Below are 15247 nucleotides of genomic sequence, written 5' to 3'. Positions count from 1 at the left end.
CTCAGCAGCCCCCAGCCTTCCGGCGCGGCGGCGTTTAAGCCAGTGCCGCTGCTCAACAGCCAGGAGCGGGGAGCAACTCCCCGGAGCGGGATGCCTCGGCCCCAACCAAAGGGACCCCTGCGCTGGCAGGGGATGCTCGAGGGGGAATTAAACGCTGCCACATCCCCGCCGCTGCTGCCCCTGGTCGGGGACAAACACGAAGTCCCCCGGCTCCTGAGCGCCGCTGGGGTGCGGCCGTGCCCGGGGGCTGCTGCACAAGGGGGCGATGGATCCGGTGGCCGAGAGCGATGGGCTGGGTGCTGGCTCGGGAGCGCGTGGAGCAGCCCTGCTGCACCGGTGTCATCGTGTCCCCCCCCTGCCAGCCCAGGACAGGGTTTGTGCGGGTGAGGGGTACAGCAGGAAGACCAGGCTGGTGCCAGCAAATGCCATGTTTATTGAGCCAAAAGGCGCGCGAGGCCCCGGGGCTTGTTCCTGGGGGTGACAGAGAATTAGGGACCGGTCACCCGCTGCCTCCAGGGGCTCACCCCAGGGGCACGGTGGGGAGGGGCTTGGCCAGCACGGCTGGAGGGGAGCCAGGTGTCCTGCACCCCAGCACCCACCCGGCGCACCCCGGGAAAGCAACCGGGAACGGTTTTGGGGAGGGAAAGCCACCCCCAGCACACGTATTGGGACCCCCCACCCCCAGGTAACGGCACCTGTAACACCTGCATCCCATCACTCCTGGGGGGCAGGGGCTGAGCCCCAGCGCTGCCGGTGTCACCGGCCGGCAGGGCGGGCAGCGACGCTACATCAGGGCGCACTTCTCCTTCACCTCGTCCATGGTGCCCAGCGCGCGGTCCCGCAGTGCTGGCAGGTCCGCCTCCCGCAGCTTTGTCAGGAAGGCAAAGGCCCCGGCGCCATCCTCCTCCTCTTCCTCCTCCTCCTCCCCCTCGCTGCGCACCATGGCGGCCAGCTCCTCCGGCAGCTCCACCGCGCCGCCGGCCACGTGCAGCTGAGCATCGTCCCGCTCGTCCTGCGTGCGGGTGGGAGACAGCGTCGGGGATGTGGGCAGACGCAGGCGCCCACCGGCCATGGGGCAGGGGGACGGGGGAGCGCAGGTCCCTGGGGGCCAGCCGGGCGCTGCGGGGGCGTTGGGGACGCCGGGGGGACGCCGGGACTGTCCGGTTCCAGATTCGGACAGCTGGACGGACACATGGATGGTGCAGAGACAGCAGCTGTTTGCTGCCCTCTTCAGGAATCATCTCCTGTCCCGGAGGAGGCCTGGCAGCCGCCGGGCCTGGGGCTGTCCCGGAGGATGGAGGGGCCGGGGGAAGACCCCCGAGGTCCCCCCGTGGGTGGGCTGGTCCTTACCTGGGCCAGGTGGTACTTGTCCCGCAGGTGCATCCGCATGGCGGCCCGTTCTGCCTTCCTCTGCGCAAAGGCTTTGTCCCGTTCGATCCTGCGGCGGCGGGGACCGCATCGTCACCCCCTGCCTCACCAACCCCCCCACCAGAGCCCACCTCCAGCATCGCCCTGCTCCTCCGGCAGCAGCGTCCCTGGGCCAGCCCCGTGCCAGGGCAGGAGGAGAAGGGGATGCGGAGGTCTGCAGGAGGGTTGCAATGGGGGCCTGGGGGCAGGGGCCACATCCCGCCCCTCCAGCCCCAGCAGAGATGCTCAGGGAAGGTGCCCGTTGGAGGCGTTTGCTCCTCCTGCAGCCTCTCAGCTGCTGGATGCGGGGCCACCGGGTCCCCCCAGCGCCTGGACCCAGGAAGGTGGGACCTTAATGCAATCCCATGCTGGCCACTGTCGTCCCTCGCCTCCACGGTGCTGGGCTGGCACCACCAGACACCCGCTGCTCTGGGGCGCTAACACCTGGGGGTGCCCCTTGTCACCTCCGGTGCATCGAGTCACTGTCCCAGCCCTGCGCCAGCCCCCACAGGGACGTCCCGTGCTGCGGGCGGAGGCGCAGAAGGGCTCTGCCCGTCCCTTGCCCCGGCTGCCTCCCTCTCCTTGTCCCAACTCAGGGACAGCCCACAGCAGGTGGGAGCCCGGTCCTGGTGCGTGGGGGACCCCAATGACCCCCCAGCCCCAGCAAAGCCTTACTTCTCCTCCAGCAGCTGCCGCTGGTACTCCTCAAACTCCTCGCGGGCCATGCCGTTGGGCAGCGTGGCCGCCTTGCCATCCTTGGGGGGCCCCTTGGGTGGCTCCTCCTTGCTCCCCTGAAAGCTCTTCAGGGTGGCTGTGAAGAAGGTGGCCATGGGTGGGCGGCTGTGGCAGCCCGTGCCCCACGGTGCCCAGTGCCACCGGGTCCCTGCCCGGGGCCGGCGCCTGCAAGGTCAGCGGGACCGGCTGCCCCACGGGCGGCGGATCAGGGGCGGATTAAGGCATTAGGAGGGGAAGACACAGCCAACGGGGTGGAAAGACCTTCCTGCGCCTCTCGCTGCACCCAAGGGTGCTTGAGGGGGGCGGTGGCGCAGGGACACAGTGGGGTGCTGCCTCGTTGGGGTGATGGGGAGGATGGACTGGGCTGAACGACCCCCATTGCGTGGGCCTGAGGGAGGGCGGCACCCGCAGCGCCGGACCGGGATGGGGGGAGCCCAGCGCCACAGGCACCCAACGCCACCCGCACCGGCACAGGGGGGGTTGGAGGTGCAAGAAGTCGGCGCGCGGGAGACCCAAGAGGATTAGCCCAAAAAACCCAATCAAGGGTCAAAGGACAGGAAGGAAGGCGAGGCAGCGGGCGGGTGCACACGCACCATCGCCCGCGTGTGTGCGGCCTCGTGCCCCCGTTAATCCCGGCTCCACCGAGACGTCGAGATTGCTTGGGAGCCGGCGCGGCCGGGGGCTTCCCGCCGCCGGAGGACGTGCCCCGCTCCCGTAATCTATACGCAAGCAATTCCCATACAGACTCTGATTAAAAGAATAATCCCCGGCTGCGCTGAGCCCTGAGGGGAGAGGGGCCAGGCTGCACGCGGGGGGCTGCGAGGGCTGGATCTCCCGGGCCCCCCCAAGCCTTTCCCTGTGCTTCGCCAGGCTCCAAGCGAGGGATAGGCCTAATTTGAGCACAGAGGCTTAAAGATGCTGGTTGAACTAATTTCTTTGGTTTAATCAAAAAGCCCAAATCCGGGTGGTTTAGCTGGCTGCGCCCGACGTCCCCGCATGGGGCCGGGTGGCTGGAGCGGGGCCGTGTTGGGGTTGGGGTTTTGTCCTCCAGCAAGCGGAGATGTCCCGTCCTGTCCCCCGTCACCGGGAGGGACAGCTCGAAGGGACCCCATGTGTGGCACCCGCCGTCCGGGGCTGAGTGTGGGGTGTGTGGGGCATGGCCCCCACCTTGGGAGGAGATCGACCCCATGGGAACCTTCTCTGGGCTGTGTGGTGGGAAGAAGGAGCTGTGCCAGGATGGAGGGAGGCTGTTGCCTCCTCTTTGGGTACCCTGGGGGAGGACAGCCCTCCCGCGCCGCTGCTGCCCCATCTCCACCAGGAGAGAGCAGCACCGGGGGCCACCCCACTGCCCGGCCATCCCTTGCCACGCTGCTCCCAACCCCAGCGGGTCCGGGGCACTTCTGACCACGGGTTCCCGGGAGCGGGATGGGGGTTAAACGTCCCTCAGGTGCTTCAGCTCCTTCTGCAGCTTCTCCGTGAGTTTCTTGAAGGACGGCCGCTTGCCTGGCTCCAGCTCCCAGCAGCTCTTCATCAGGACATAGACAGCAGGTGGGCAGCCCTCGGGGGGCTCCATGCGGTACCCTTCCTCCAGCAGCTCCGTCACCTCCTTCAGGCTCTGGCAGGATGGAGAAGCCAGCTGGGACCCCCTTTCCCGGCCCCGCCAGGGGCTCGCCTTGGCCAAGGGACAGAGGGATGTCCCCGTCCCGTTGGTGCCGGCAGGATGTGACCTGTGGCGTCCACCGGCACAGCACTCACCAGCTTGGGGTAGGGCGCTCGCCCAAAGGAGAAGGTTTCCCACAGGAGGATCCCATAGCTCCACACGTCCGACTTGGAGGAGAATTTCTGTGGCCGCAGGAGGAGGAGAGGCTGAAGGCGGACGGGAGCTGCGCTGGGCCCCTGTCCCTCCCCGAGGGCAGACGGGAGACAGCCCTCACCCCCCGCCACCCCCAGCTCCTCGGGGCTGAGACCCCCCGTATCCCTTTCCATCACCCGCACAGCCCTGGGTCCATCCCGCTGCATCCCACCGGAGCTGCTCTGATTCTCGCCATCCGCCAGGGCGAGGGCTGGTCAGGACAGGGCCCGACCTTCCGGAAGATGCGGGGCTGAATGTGCCAGAAGCCACCACGGGGCAGGGACAGGTCGGTGGCAGCAGGGGGGACCCAAGGGCATGAGCTGCTTCAGGAGGGCTCCCCCGCGCCCCCGGCCCTCCCTCCTTTCCCACCGTCGCTCACGTTGTGTTTCAGGGCCTCCGGCGCCGTCCACTTCACCGGCAGCAAAGTAGCATCTGCGCCCTTGGGATTGACCCGGGCCAAGCCGAAATCGCTCACTTTGGCCACGTTCTCCTCGGAGATGAGGATGTTGCGGGCGGCCAGGTCCCTGTGCACCAGCTTCTTGGACTCCAGGTAGTCCATGCCCTGGGCCACGTCCCTGCCGTGGGAGGCAGAGCACAATGTCACCCCTTCTCCTCACGGCTGCCCAGGGGGATGCAGAGCACCGGTCCCCAGCTCGGAGGGAGGAGGGAGATGGACTTACAGAGCGAAGAGGAGGAGCTGCTGGGTCGGGACACGTGCCCGGCCCCGTGTGCGCAAGAAGTTCACCAGGTTGCCCTGTAGAGAAGGAGAAACACGTAAGGACCAACAGGATGGGGCTGCCAGCGGACTTTTGCCTCTCGCGGGAGCTGCAGCGCCCGGCATCCATCCAACCCAGCCCCCAAAGGGGGATTTTCTCCCCAGACCTGAGCGGTGGTGGGTCCTGCTGGCTGAGGACCGGCTGGGTGCTCTCACCTTGCTCATAAACTCCATGACGATGTAGAGGCCGTTGTGCAGGATCACGCCAAGCAAACACACCAAGTTTTTGTGCCGGACCTTCCTGAAATGGAGGGGACCCGGGTCAAGGGGGTGCCTGCTCATCTGTGGGTCACGGGGCAGGGTGGGGCCGTGTCCCCACATGGGGGTCTCACGTCATGGCAGCCGTTTCAGTGAGGAAGGCCTGAGCGGTCACATCACACTTGATGTTCTTCACGGCCACCTTCTGCCCCATGTACTCGCCCTGCAGGACGTCTGGGAGGAGATGGGGGGGGGGGGTCAGGCTCAGCACCGCACCCGACCCGCTGCGTCCCAGGCTGAGCCGCCCCATGCTACAGGATGAGGAGGGGACATCGGGGGGTGCCATTTGGCCAGGGAACCTCCGACCCCATCCTCTCACCTACCTCCGAACTCGCCTTGCCCGATGCGGTCTCCCAGCGTGAGGTGCTGCAGGTTCAGCAACCAGCCGGCTGGGCAGGGGCACGAGGGCAGGTTAGCAGGGGTCACCAGCAGAACCACGCTGCCTTGTCCCCAAAACCCAGACCACGACCCCCTCCCGTCATTCCCTACCTTTGGCCAACTCCTCCTCAGCCGACTTCATGCCGGTTTTCGGTTTGGGCTTCACCAGCTTGGTGCAGATGGCTCCCTGCTCCTTCATGTAGTGCTGCCGAGGGACGGACAGACGGAGGCGATGTGGCGATGCCACCTCTCACCCCCAGGCTCGGGGCACGGAGCCAGGATGCAACCGCAGGATGCCCCATGCGACCCCACCACCATCACCACCCTCGAGGGGCCCAGAGGCACATTTCCCCCAGCGCTGCGACTTCCAGCCCATGTCCCAGCCCTGCTCGGCTCCAGGCACAGCCGGGGAAACGCCGTGAGGGACCACGGGCGATCGGGGATGCTACTGGCCAGCTGAGGACGGTTTGCAGAGGTGACAGGGAGCGGAAGCGGCAGGACGGCCATCGCGGTTACAGAGCGGGGCCAGGGCAGCTGAAAGGGGGAAGGACCCACCGAAAAGCAGAAGTTGTGTCTAAATACGGAAAACGTATGAGAGTGCGAGCCCCTGGAGAGGAGACGGGCAGCAGCTACGAGACAGGGCGAAGACGGACCTTGAGGAAGAGCTTGCTGGAAGGATGAGAGCTAAAGCGGCGGCCCAGGAGCCCCGCGGGGTCAGCAGCCGAGGGGGCGTTCGGAGGGGAGAGAAACACATCCGAACGCTTCGGCAGGGCTCAGACCTCATCCAGGGTCCAGGGGGGGCAGAGGCTGCTGGGATCTTCATTTGCCAAAATGCCCTAAGCCCCAGTGCTGCCTGAAGCACGGAACGAGCAGGAATGGGGGGAAACGTGGCCCTGTGCAGGGGAGCGGGGCTGCTGCCAGCGCGGCTGCTTCGCGGCAGAGGACGTCCCCGGGGCATCCCAGATCTGTCCATCGCATCCCAAACTGAGTGGGAACCACGAGCCTTTGGCAGGGATGGAGAATTACACCAGGAAACGAAACCCAGTGAAAACCACAGGAGAAAGGGACAGGGACCTGCCACTGCTCGGTGTGACCCCTTGGTCTGGTGCTGGCGGCTCTCACTGCCCAGGGAGGGGGGGGGTCTCACCTCGATCATGTCGATGAGGTTGGAGAAGTACTGCTGGCTGTCGATGCTGAGCGTGTTCTCCTCGTGCACCACGCGGTAGTGGATCACCTCCTTGCCGAAGCTCACGCACAGTACGTAGTCGCCGGGGTGCCGGACAGACTCGCGCACCAGAAACAGCCCATCCTCAGGGGGCTGCAGCTCCTGCACCGCCTCCACCCCCGAGATCTTCCCGTGGAACCAGCTGGGGAGAGGGGCATTGAGGAGAGGGGCTGTGCCGGCAGGCTTCCCCCGCAGCGAGACGGGGAGAGCGGAGCCCCCACCAAAGCTACGTAGACCCCACTGCATAAAACCCCTCCCGGTGAGGTCCATCCAAGCTGGGTGGGCGCAACCGGGGTCTTTCAAGCCAGGCACTGGCCCCAGCAAATCCCTCCATCGCCAGGGCACGGCTACGGGCTGCTCTGCCCCGCCAAAGCCTGGCTGGGGGGAAACGCGCTGGACTCCTCTGCTGTCGCAGCACCGGGGGCTGAGCCGGGCTGCCGCCCCTCCGTTCCCCTGGCTGTACTCACGGCATGAGGCTGAGCTTGGGGTCGACGCGGATGGCGCCGCGCTCCCGCAGCACGCTGGCCGCCAGCAGCCCCTCCTGCCCCGTCTTGTTGTGCCTGGCGCGGTACCAGCCCTTGCCCTGGGGGCGAGAGGGTCTCAGAGCAAGGGAAGGAAGGCAGGATCCCCCTGGGAAGGGGGGGACCTGTGTCCGGCGGCTCAGCTGATGGCACTGGGGTCCCATCCTCTCCATGCCCTCCCGGGGCAGGGCGTCCCCCAAGCACCTGTGGGGCTCACCTCCACGGCCTCGATGATGGTGACCACGTCACCCTTGTGGAAGGCCAGCTCCTGGGCCTTGGGCTTGGTGTGGTCGTGCTTGGTGACGCACTGCGTCCCGGGGGGCCAGTGTTTCTGCAAGGGAGATGGCAGCGTCAGCAGGGACAGCAAGAGCTGGCTCCCCTCCACCTCCCACGGCCGTCAGGGCCAGCCCCAAGGACCATCTAAAGCCCTGGCTGGGGACAAGGGGCACCAGGCACGACCCCCCCCTGCATCCCACAGCGGTCCTTGGGGGACATGTAACCCCAATGTCAGCAGGGGAAGTGCTGCCATCCCTGCGGCAGCCCCACTCACCCCAGACATGGCTGGACGTCAGTGCATCAGGGACTCCCTGTCCTCTCCCGCTGCCACCTGCAGAGAAGAAACCAAAGGGGGCTGTGGAGGGATGGGGCTGAGCTGGCCCGTCCCGCGCCGCTGCTGCTGTCCCCATGGGCTCCTTTGCCCAACGCAGCTCCTCGTAAGCCCGTGCATCGCCCAGGGCAGCCCCGCGCCACAGGAAGGAGAAAAAGGCTTAGAGCAGGCTGCAAACCCTGCCCGTGCCGGCTGTACCCCGGGGACACTCCTGTCCCAAAGCCGGGGGGGGAGCAGGACCCAGCTGTCCTGGCCCTACCCCTCCTCCCTGCCCTGGAGTCCAAAGGTGCGCTCCTCTGCCCACCAGGGCCGCTGGCACCACAGGAGCCCGTCGCCGCGGCCACGGAGGGGAGTGTGGTTTTACCAGGAACTTGTTTTTTCACCTCCTGTTTCAGCAGCTCCAAGTCATCAGGGCCACGAGAGGCACCAGCCACGGGGCCCCGCTGACGTGGGACGCAGCAGGGCTGATGTGGGGGCCGCTCACGGCAGGACCAACGCTGACGGGCAAGTCGGGGCCGAGGCAGGACTGACACATCCGCTGGCTGTAGGATGATCACGCAAGTTCCCTGTGCTCCCCGTCACCAACTTGTCACGCTAGGATGCATGTGACCACTTTCCAATTAAAAATTGTGTGCCTTTTCCTCCTGGAGCACTTCATCCCCCATGTCACCTCCATGGGAGGATCATAGATTCATGGAGTGGTTTAGGTTGGAAGGGACCTTTAAAGATCATCTACTCTCAACCCCCCCTGCCCTGGGCAGGGACACCTCCCACCAGCCCAGGTTGCTCCAAGCCCCGGCCAACCTGGCCTTGAACCCCTCCAGGGATGGGGCAGCCACAGCTTCTCTGGGCAACCTGGGCCAGGGGCTCACCCCCCTCACAGCAAACAATTTCTTCCCAATATCCAATCTAAATCTACCCTCCTTCGGTTTAAAACCACTGCCCTTTGTCCCGTCACTATAAGCCTTGGTAAAAAGTCTTTCCCTGTCTTTCTTGTCAGCCCCCTTTAAGTATTGAAAGGTTCAATAAGGTCTCCCTGGAGCCTTCCTTCCTCATTTTCTTTTCACACATGGGAACAGAAAGCTCTTGCACGCTAAGAAAAATGTCCTTAAAGAGTCACCAGCTCTGTTCAGCTCCTTTATCCCTGAAGGCAGATTCCCAGAAGGTTCCATCCACTAATTCCTTGAACGACTGAAATTGCAGAAGGTGGGACTCAAAGGGCAAATCCTCTCCTGCTGCCCCAGCAGCACAGGGACATGGAGGGGGACAGCCCACCCGCTGGGCCACTGACACCCAGCCTGTGTCCTCGGTGACACTACCGGGGCTGCTGTGCATCCCCGTACCACGGCATCACCCCCAAATCCACCCCGAGCTCTTAAAACTCAAGTCATGGTTTCCGGAAGTTTCGTTCTGATTTCAGCACCCTTCTTCCAGCTCCATTTTGCAGTTCAAATGTCTCTCCGTCACCGCACGGCAGACACTTTCTTTCCTTTTCTAGAAGGAGGTGGGATTTCTCAGCACGCGCAAGTCACACTCTTCAGCTTCGCCAAAGGTGCCACCCGATGAGACCCACGTCCCACGTAGGCAGAGCTGTTTCATGCCCGCCTTGCTCCTTCATACCAGAGAACCAGACAGCGGGAAGCCGCCCCAGCAGCTCCGTGCTCCTCTCTGCTTCCAAGACCTCGAAACAGCCAAGGGAGCATCGGCTTCCAGAGGCGAGAAACATCCGAGGAGAGGGAGAGGCGATTTCTTTCGTGCACTGGTTTTCTTGGTGCCCAGCGAACAGGGGAGTCTGGGCAGGGCAAGGCAGGGCTGGGACCCAGCGCTGACTGCACCGCTCTCGGGAAAGCCCGCTGTTGGCCTCTTGGAAACTTCTAGCCAGAGCAGGATGATGTCTCCCCATCTCTGCTGGGCTGGGAGAGGTGCAGGGATGACAGCCTTTGCTCTATTCCTCTTTTGGAGGATGAGTCACTGTCACTCCTCTGCATCACCGGTGTTAAACCCCAGCCCGTCCCCATGACGGTGAGGATCCGAGGATGTACCATGCTTCCTCATCCAGAACAACAACAAAAAGAGGGACAATTCAGCTCTTGCTAGGTGATTGGCAGGCAGCAGTTTTATCTGTTCCAGAAGCCATCGTCAGCACAGACACCCTCTCGTCCCGCAGCCCGTCCCTGCCGCACGTATTATCTTGGTGGACTTGGAGATGCAAAGGCCACTCGGTGCCCGTTCCCCAGCCAGCGCAGCCAAAGTCTGACGCGACTGGATGCGGCTCAGCTCGCTTCCAGGCTGGCGCAGAGCTTAGGGACAGGGTCCGCTCCATAGCCCTCACTGGGGTACAACCCGGTAGGAGGAGGGGCGTGCCGGCTGAGCCGGGAAGGATGAGTGTGGCTCTAATTTGCTCCTGCTGCTCCGGGACAGCAATTTCTGGTGAAAAGCAACAACTGTTTGCTCAGTCCTGCCCCTGTGTGCAGACCGGGTGGTGCTTGGAAGGGACGGATCCTCCACTCTGAGCGCCCAAGGGCCCGGCTTCTCTTCTGCCCAGCTGGCACCAGGGCTCGGAGTGCTGGACACACACCCCCATGTCGATACCTGCCGCTGGCAGAGCCTGGAGACCGGCCAGTGCCTCCACCCAGCCACCAGCGGGCAACGGCAGTGAATCACCTTCCTCCGGGTGCCACTCACACGCCTTGTCCTAGAGCAGCTACTTGTTCTTGGAGATGTTTGGTCTATGTCGTTCCCATCGCTGGAATGAGCGTTCCCCAAGCAGGATGCGTGGACAGAAAGCCTGGGAGGAGACATTTGCCCCCGTCTTTGTCTTGGAGCTGTTCTACACTTTTTTTTTTTTTTTTAATCGGCTAACCTGATTATTTGCAGCGAGGATGAGAAGTACAGAAACACGGTGGGGTTTGGCGGAGCCATCCCACCCCCGAACTGGAGAGTTCAGGCTTGTTTCCAGCCCCAGCTGAGGAGCTGCCAGGACCCAACGGCGCAGTGGCAGAAGAGGGGACACATGCACCGGCAGGTTGCCCCTCCGCACTGAAATCGGAGCCGGATGCTGGAGAACTGGAGAACTGGAGAACTTTGCTACAAACACCCGGCCGCGCTAAGGGTCACTTGGACGAACGGCTTCTCTGCTGCGAAACAGGCGACACCTGGCCATTTTCCTCACCGACCACAACGCTCTTAACACTACAGCCCTGCGTCCATCCCTCTCCGCTGACAGCCCAGACATGACGCGTGTCACCTGCTCTCGGCAGCTCCACCAGAGCCTTGCACTTACCTCCCAGCCACGTCCATGCGGGGCCTTGGGGGCAGCGATGTCTCGGGGCGGATCACGGCTCGCAGCTCAGCCTGGACTCAGATTCCCAGATCGCTGGAGAGTAAATTCTCTTTCGCATGGAGCAGCAAAGCTTTATTTTCAAGGGCACGCTCCCCGAAAGAGCTACTGCGTTATTTCCTGATTTGTCTCCTGGTAAGGGCTGTCGGGTCCTAGTGCCTGACGCCTGCGGAGTCAAACATTAATCAGAGGTGACTCATTATTTGACGACACTTAAAACAACTTTTACCCTTTGAGGGCACAAGCACACACCCTTGCTAGAAATGAACGGAGATTATCAGATCTTATATCCTGCAGCAGTGCGCAGCACCCACAGAAAATTACGGATCCACTGTGCAAATAGGGAGGTTTGCGGTTACCACCTCTATTGGCGTGATCAGAACAGCTACCTGAGGAGTGGGTGCCCACGGCAGCGGCAGCTCCCCGGGAAAACTGAGACTCAGGAGAGAATGTGGTGGGACCAGGGATCCTGGAGTACTGCCTCCAGCGCTGGGGCACCGACAGCAGAAGGACACGGAGCTGTTGGAGCGGGGCCAGAGGAGGCCCCGGAGATGCTGGGAGGGCTGGAGCCCCTCTGCTGGGAGGACAGGCTGAGAGAGCTGGGGGGGTTCAGCCTGGAGAAGAGAAGGCTCCGCGGAGACCTTCCAGCCCCTGCCAGTCCCTAAAGGGGCTCCAGGAAAGCTGGGGAGGGACTCTGGAGCAGGGAGGGGAGCCATGGGACGAGAGGGAAGGGTTTGAAACTGGAAGAGGGGGGATTGAGATGAGATGTGAGGCAGAAATTGTTTGGTGTGAGAGGGGTGAGCCCCTGGCCCAGGTTGCCCAGAGAAGCTGTGGCTGCCCCATCCCTGGAGGGGTTCAAGGCCAGGTTGGCCGGGGCTTGGAGCAACCTGGGCTGGTGGGAGGTGTCCCTGCCCAGGGCAGGGGGTGCCACTGGGTGGGCTAGAAGGTCCCTTCCCACCCAAACCATTCTATGAATGTATCCCAAAGTCTAATCCTGTCTCAGCACCGACTTCTGTGAGACTTGGAGGAGGTTGATCCAAGAGCACGGCCGCACCTTGCTGCTCTATAGGGCATGAAAACGCAGATGCATCACAGGCTGGAACAGGCAGTTGCAGAGGGACCTTTAAATGAACACCACTGTCAACTGGCAGTGCCTTATCTATATCCTCCAGCATCCACAACCAGCGGGGAGGGAATAATCGCCTCCACAGCTCATCAGCCCAACCAGAAACAGAGATCGGTTTTGCACCAACGTTCAACATTTCCAATGTTCTGAGCAAAATGGGGAAAAAGAAGAAAAGGCAGTTTCAGGCAATCCACCTGAACCCACCACCACCCTTCATTCAGGGGTCAGGGGTTTATTGTGTGTACTTTTTTGTTTTGTTTTTAACAAATGGTGCTTAAGACTTCAAAAAATACTGGCAATTCAAGGGCAAAGGCAGTGTAAAAGAAAACTATTCCAAACTAGCCAGCAGTTTCAGTTTCTGGTTATATTTTTCCATCAACAAACAACTTCCCCAAGCCATTTGAGCCCGTCTGTTCACAGGATTCTTGGGACTTGTTTCCCCAGGAGGAATCCTTGTGTTTTCCTCTGGATTTGTAAGGACAGATCCTTAGATACCAGCTCCGTCCAAGCCCGAGAATAAGCAGAGGAGTACAGGCTTACAGCCCTGCACCACACCGCGGGGGGCTCAGCATCGGGTCTCCTGGGGTCAGCGCAGCACTCCGCGCCAAACAGAAACATTTGGTATTTGCGGGTTTTGCCACATCCGGGCATTGTTACAGACCGTGGGCCAAAGAACTCAGCATCACACACGGGGAACAACTCACTCAGGCTTAATAAATGGGCTCCTATCACCCAGTCTGGGCACCTACCACCCAGTCAGCGCCTCAATCTGCAACACGTTGATGCTCAAAACTGACCTCCCCCCCTCTCCGGTGCAGTGAAGTAGATACCTGCACTGCACAGCCCCGCTCAGTGTTGTACAGCTGAACCACCGGCGTGCCCACGTCCCTCCAGAACAGCCTACAGTGAGCTAAAACATCAAGGTTTTGGCTCCCCTAGTTCCAGAAGGACAGGGAACTGCTGGAGAGGGGACAGCAAAGGGCTGCCAAGATGCTGAGGGGACTGGAACACCTCTCTGATGAGGAAAGACTGAGGGATTTGGGTCTCTTCAGTCTGGAAAAAAGATGGCTGAGGGGGGATCTTATCAATGCTTATAAATACTGAAAGGGGGGGTGTCAGGAGGATGGGGCCAGGCTCTTCTCAGTGGTGCCCAGTGACAGGATAAGGGGTAACGGGCACAAACTCGAGCATAGGAAGTTCCATCTCAACAAGCCCCGTCCAACCTGGCCTTGAACCCCTCCAGGGATGGGGCAGCCACAGCTTCTCTGGGCAACCTGGGCCAGGGGCTCACCCCCCTCACACCAAACAATTTCTGCCTCACATCTCATCTCAATCCCCCCTCTTCCAGTTTCAAACCCTTCCCCCTCGTCCCGTGGCTCCCCTCCCTGCTCCAGAGCCCCTCCCCAGCTTTCCTGTAGGCCCCCTTCAGATACCGGAAGGTCTCCCCGGAGCCTTCTCTTCTCCAGGCTGAACCCCCCCAGCTCTCTCAGCCTCCCAGCAGAGGGGCTCCAGCCCTTGGATCATCTTCATAGCAAAGATTTATATTTCAACTCAAGACTGTTGTTGGGTCATGTGGACAGAGGGTCATTTGAAAGGGTATTTCACCCTAGCTAATGGCTGGAGCTATAGGCGTTCCCTTAACCATACCCTGCTCCAAGCAGCCGTACACAGCCCCGCGTTCAGATGCTCTTACACAGCCACACACTGCGCACACAGCATTACCAGCAGCCAGGTACTTCCAAGAGGGATTCCCCAAGGAGCAGCACAGGCAGCAAATACGTTTTCACTAAACCCTTCCAGAGCAAACAGCGATGCACAAATTTACAAATTGACGCCCCGTGAAGGAAGCAGGCTGGGCAATACTCCAGGGAGGAGGGGAAGATGCGCTGCTACAGCTGGGCACCCAGCTCCGTACGCCCAGACCCCGCTGCTGTCACCACTCTTCCATCCAGACACTCCGCTGCAGTGTCCATGCTTCGCGCCGTGACTGTTTTGGGGTGACGTGCAACACTTAAAAGCACCTTCCACTTCTGCGTTCTTGGTCTTTGCATCTCTGTCCCTTACCCTGAGTGGGGACTGGTGTTTCAGTTAAAACCTTAGTATTTGGTATCACAACTTGGCTTTCACCTCAAGCAGCACTTGTGGCAGCATCTAATGGTTTTACTTCCTAATTTCTAATGAGGGAAGCTTTTTGGAGTGTGTGCACCATTTCATCCTCTTTTGTTCTAAGGTAAAAGGCTAGAAATTGCTCACAATATTTCAACACTTCCCCCTCTTTCCATTTTACCAGAAACAGATGACAATAACTGTACGGCAAAACAAACCACCTCAGAGCTAAGGCTTGGGCAGCAGCCTATGGTTTAAACATCTACAGAAGCGCTGAAATGCATCCCTCTTCAAATAGATAATTTTGTATAGCTTATAGCTCTTAACCCAGAATATTTAAACAGAACCTGCTTTACACCCCCGAAAAGAGTACTTAAAGAGGAAACAGCTTTATTTGCCAGTAAACAAAAATAATGTTTTCCAGTAGGTTCTGAAAAGCTGTTGTTCCAAATATTCCAAAAAGTCTGAAGGAGTGTGAAGAGTGATCTGAAACCCAAGTTTCAACAAAGAACGCGTGCATGAAGCACTTTCAGCCATCACAGGCCAGGCTGGAAACTGCCACCGCTTTGAGGGTGGTGAAGAAATGAAGAAAACCTATAGAACGCACACACACACACACACACACACACACAATACCAAGGGGGTTGGGTTTTTTTTTGTTTGTTGTGGGTTTTTTGATCTGTTTATATTTTTTTTTTCTTTCCTACTATCTGACTGTCTACCTGTTTTGCTGTGGGAAGAGCTTCTTCCAGAGCAAGGAGGTGGGAGGGAAAAGACGTAACGGAAGGCAAGGAACTGCTGCTCCAGGCAACTTCCCTCTTACACAGTGGTGGGAGGTCTGTGGTGATTATAGCACCATTTAAAACTACCTACAGTACACTACGTCAAGGAAAAGTTATTAAAAAATGTAAGATAAC

The 15247-nt window shown here is 60.9% G+C and overlaps 2 protein-coding genes across 3 annotated transcripts; both read right to left on the bottom strand.

Moving 5' to 3' along the window:
- Window positions 1-430: 430 nt before the first annotated feature.
- Window positions 431-2945, bottom strand: LOC128900654 (complexin-3-like). Its single transcript, XM_054182051.1, has 3 exons — window positions 2083-2945; window positions 1351-1438; window positions 431-1012 (listed from the first exon to the last, which is right to left on the bottom strand). The coding sequence occupies exons 1-3, from the start codon at window positions 2235-2237 to the stop codon at window positions 785-787; spliced, it is 471 nt and encodes a 156-aa protein (XP_054038026.1). The 5' UTR covers window positions 2238-2945; the 3' UTR covers window positions 431-784.
- Window positions 2946-3061: 116 nt separating this feature from the next.
- MATK (megakaryocyte-associated tyrosine kinase) lies at window positions 3062-11337 on the bottom strand. Of its 2 annotated transcripts, XM_054182023.1 has the most exons (13): window positions 11042-11337; window positions 7702-7758; window positions 7369-7482; window positions 7098-7213; window positions 6553-6772; window positions 5517-5610; window positions 5351-5416; window positions 5102-5201; window positions 4926-5010; window positions 4675-4748; window positions 4374-4569; window positions 3898-3984; window positions 3062-3757 (listed from the first exon to the last, which is right to left on the bottom strand). In XM_054182023.1, the coding sequence occupies exons 2-13, from the start codon at window positions 7708-7710 to the stop codon at window positions 3575-3577; spliced, it is 1344 nt and encodes a 447-aa protein (XP_054037998.1). In that variant the 5' UTR covers window positions 7711-7758; window positions 11042-11337; the 3' UTR covers window positions 3062-3574. The 2 variants fall into 2 exon arrangements, with proteins under 2 accessions (XP_054037998.1, XP_054037999.1); XM_054182024.1 differs by lacking the exon at window positions 5351-5416.
- Between the last annotated feature and the right edge of the window lie 3910 nt (window positions 11338-15247).

The sequence above is a fragment of the Rissa tridactyla genome, chromosome 22 (assembly GCF_028500815.1).
Source record: "Rissa tridactyla isolate bRisTri1 chromosome 22, bRisTri1.patW.cur.20221130, whole genome shotgun sequence".
Lineage (NCBI taxonomy): Eukaryota > Metazoa > Chordata > Aves > Charadriiformes > Laridae > Rissa > Rissa tridactyla.
Note: the sequence above shows the minus strand (reverse complement) of the source record. Positions and strands in the feature narration are given on the sequence as shown.

What these genes read in the sequence shown, in the direction of transcription:
- MATK (XM_054182023.1), bottom strand. An exon ending in CCATCATCGAGGCCGTGGAG is followed by an intron (nt 7,214 to 7,368) that starts GTGAGCCCCACA and finishes TCTCGCCCCCAG; the next exon opens with GGCAAGGGCTGGTACCGCGC. An exon ending in ACTGAAACGGCTGCCATGAC is followed by an intron (nt 5,011 to 5,101) that starts GTGAGACCCCCA and finishes CCTCCATTTCAG; the next exon opens with GAAGGTCCGGCACAAAAACT.
- LOC128900654 (XM_054182051.1), bottom strand. Translation starts at nt 2,237, where the DNA reads ATGGCCACCTTCTTCACAGCCACCCTGAAGAGCTTTCAGGGGAGCAAG. An exon ending in CGGCAGCTGCTGGAGGAGAA is followed by an intron (nt 1,439 to 2,082) that starts GTAAGGCTTTGC and finishes CCGCCGCCGCAG; the next exon opens with GATCGAACGGGACAAAGCCT. An exon ending in ACAAGTACCACCTGGCCCAG is followed by an intron (nt 1,013 to 1,350) that starts GTAAGGACCAGC and finishes ACCCGCACGCAG; the next exon opens with GACGAGCGGGACGATGCTCA.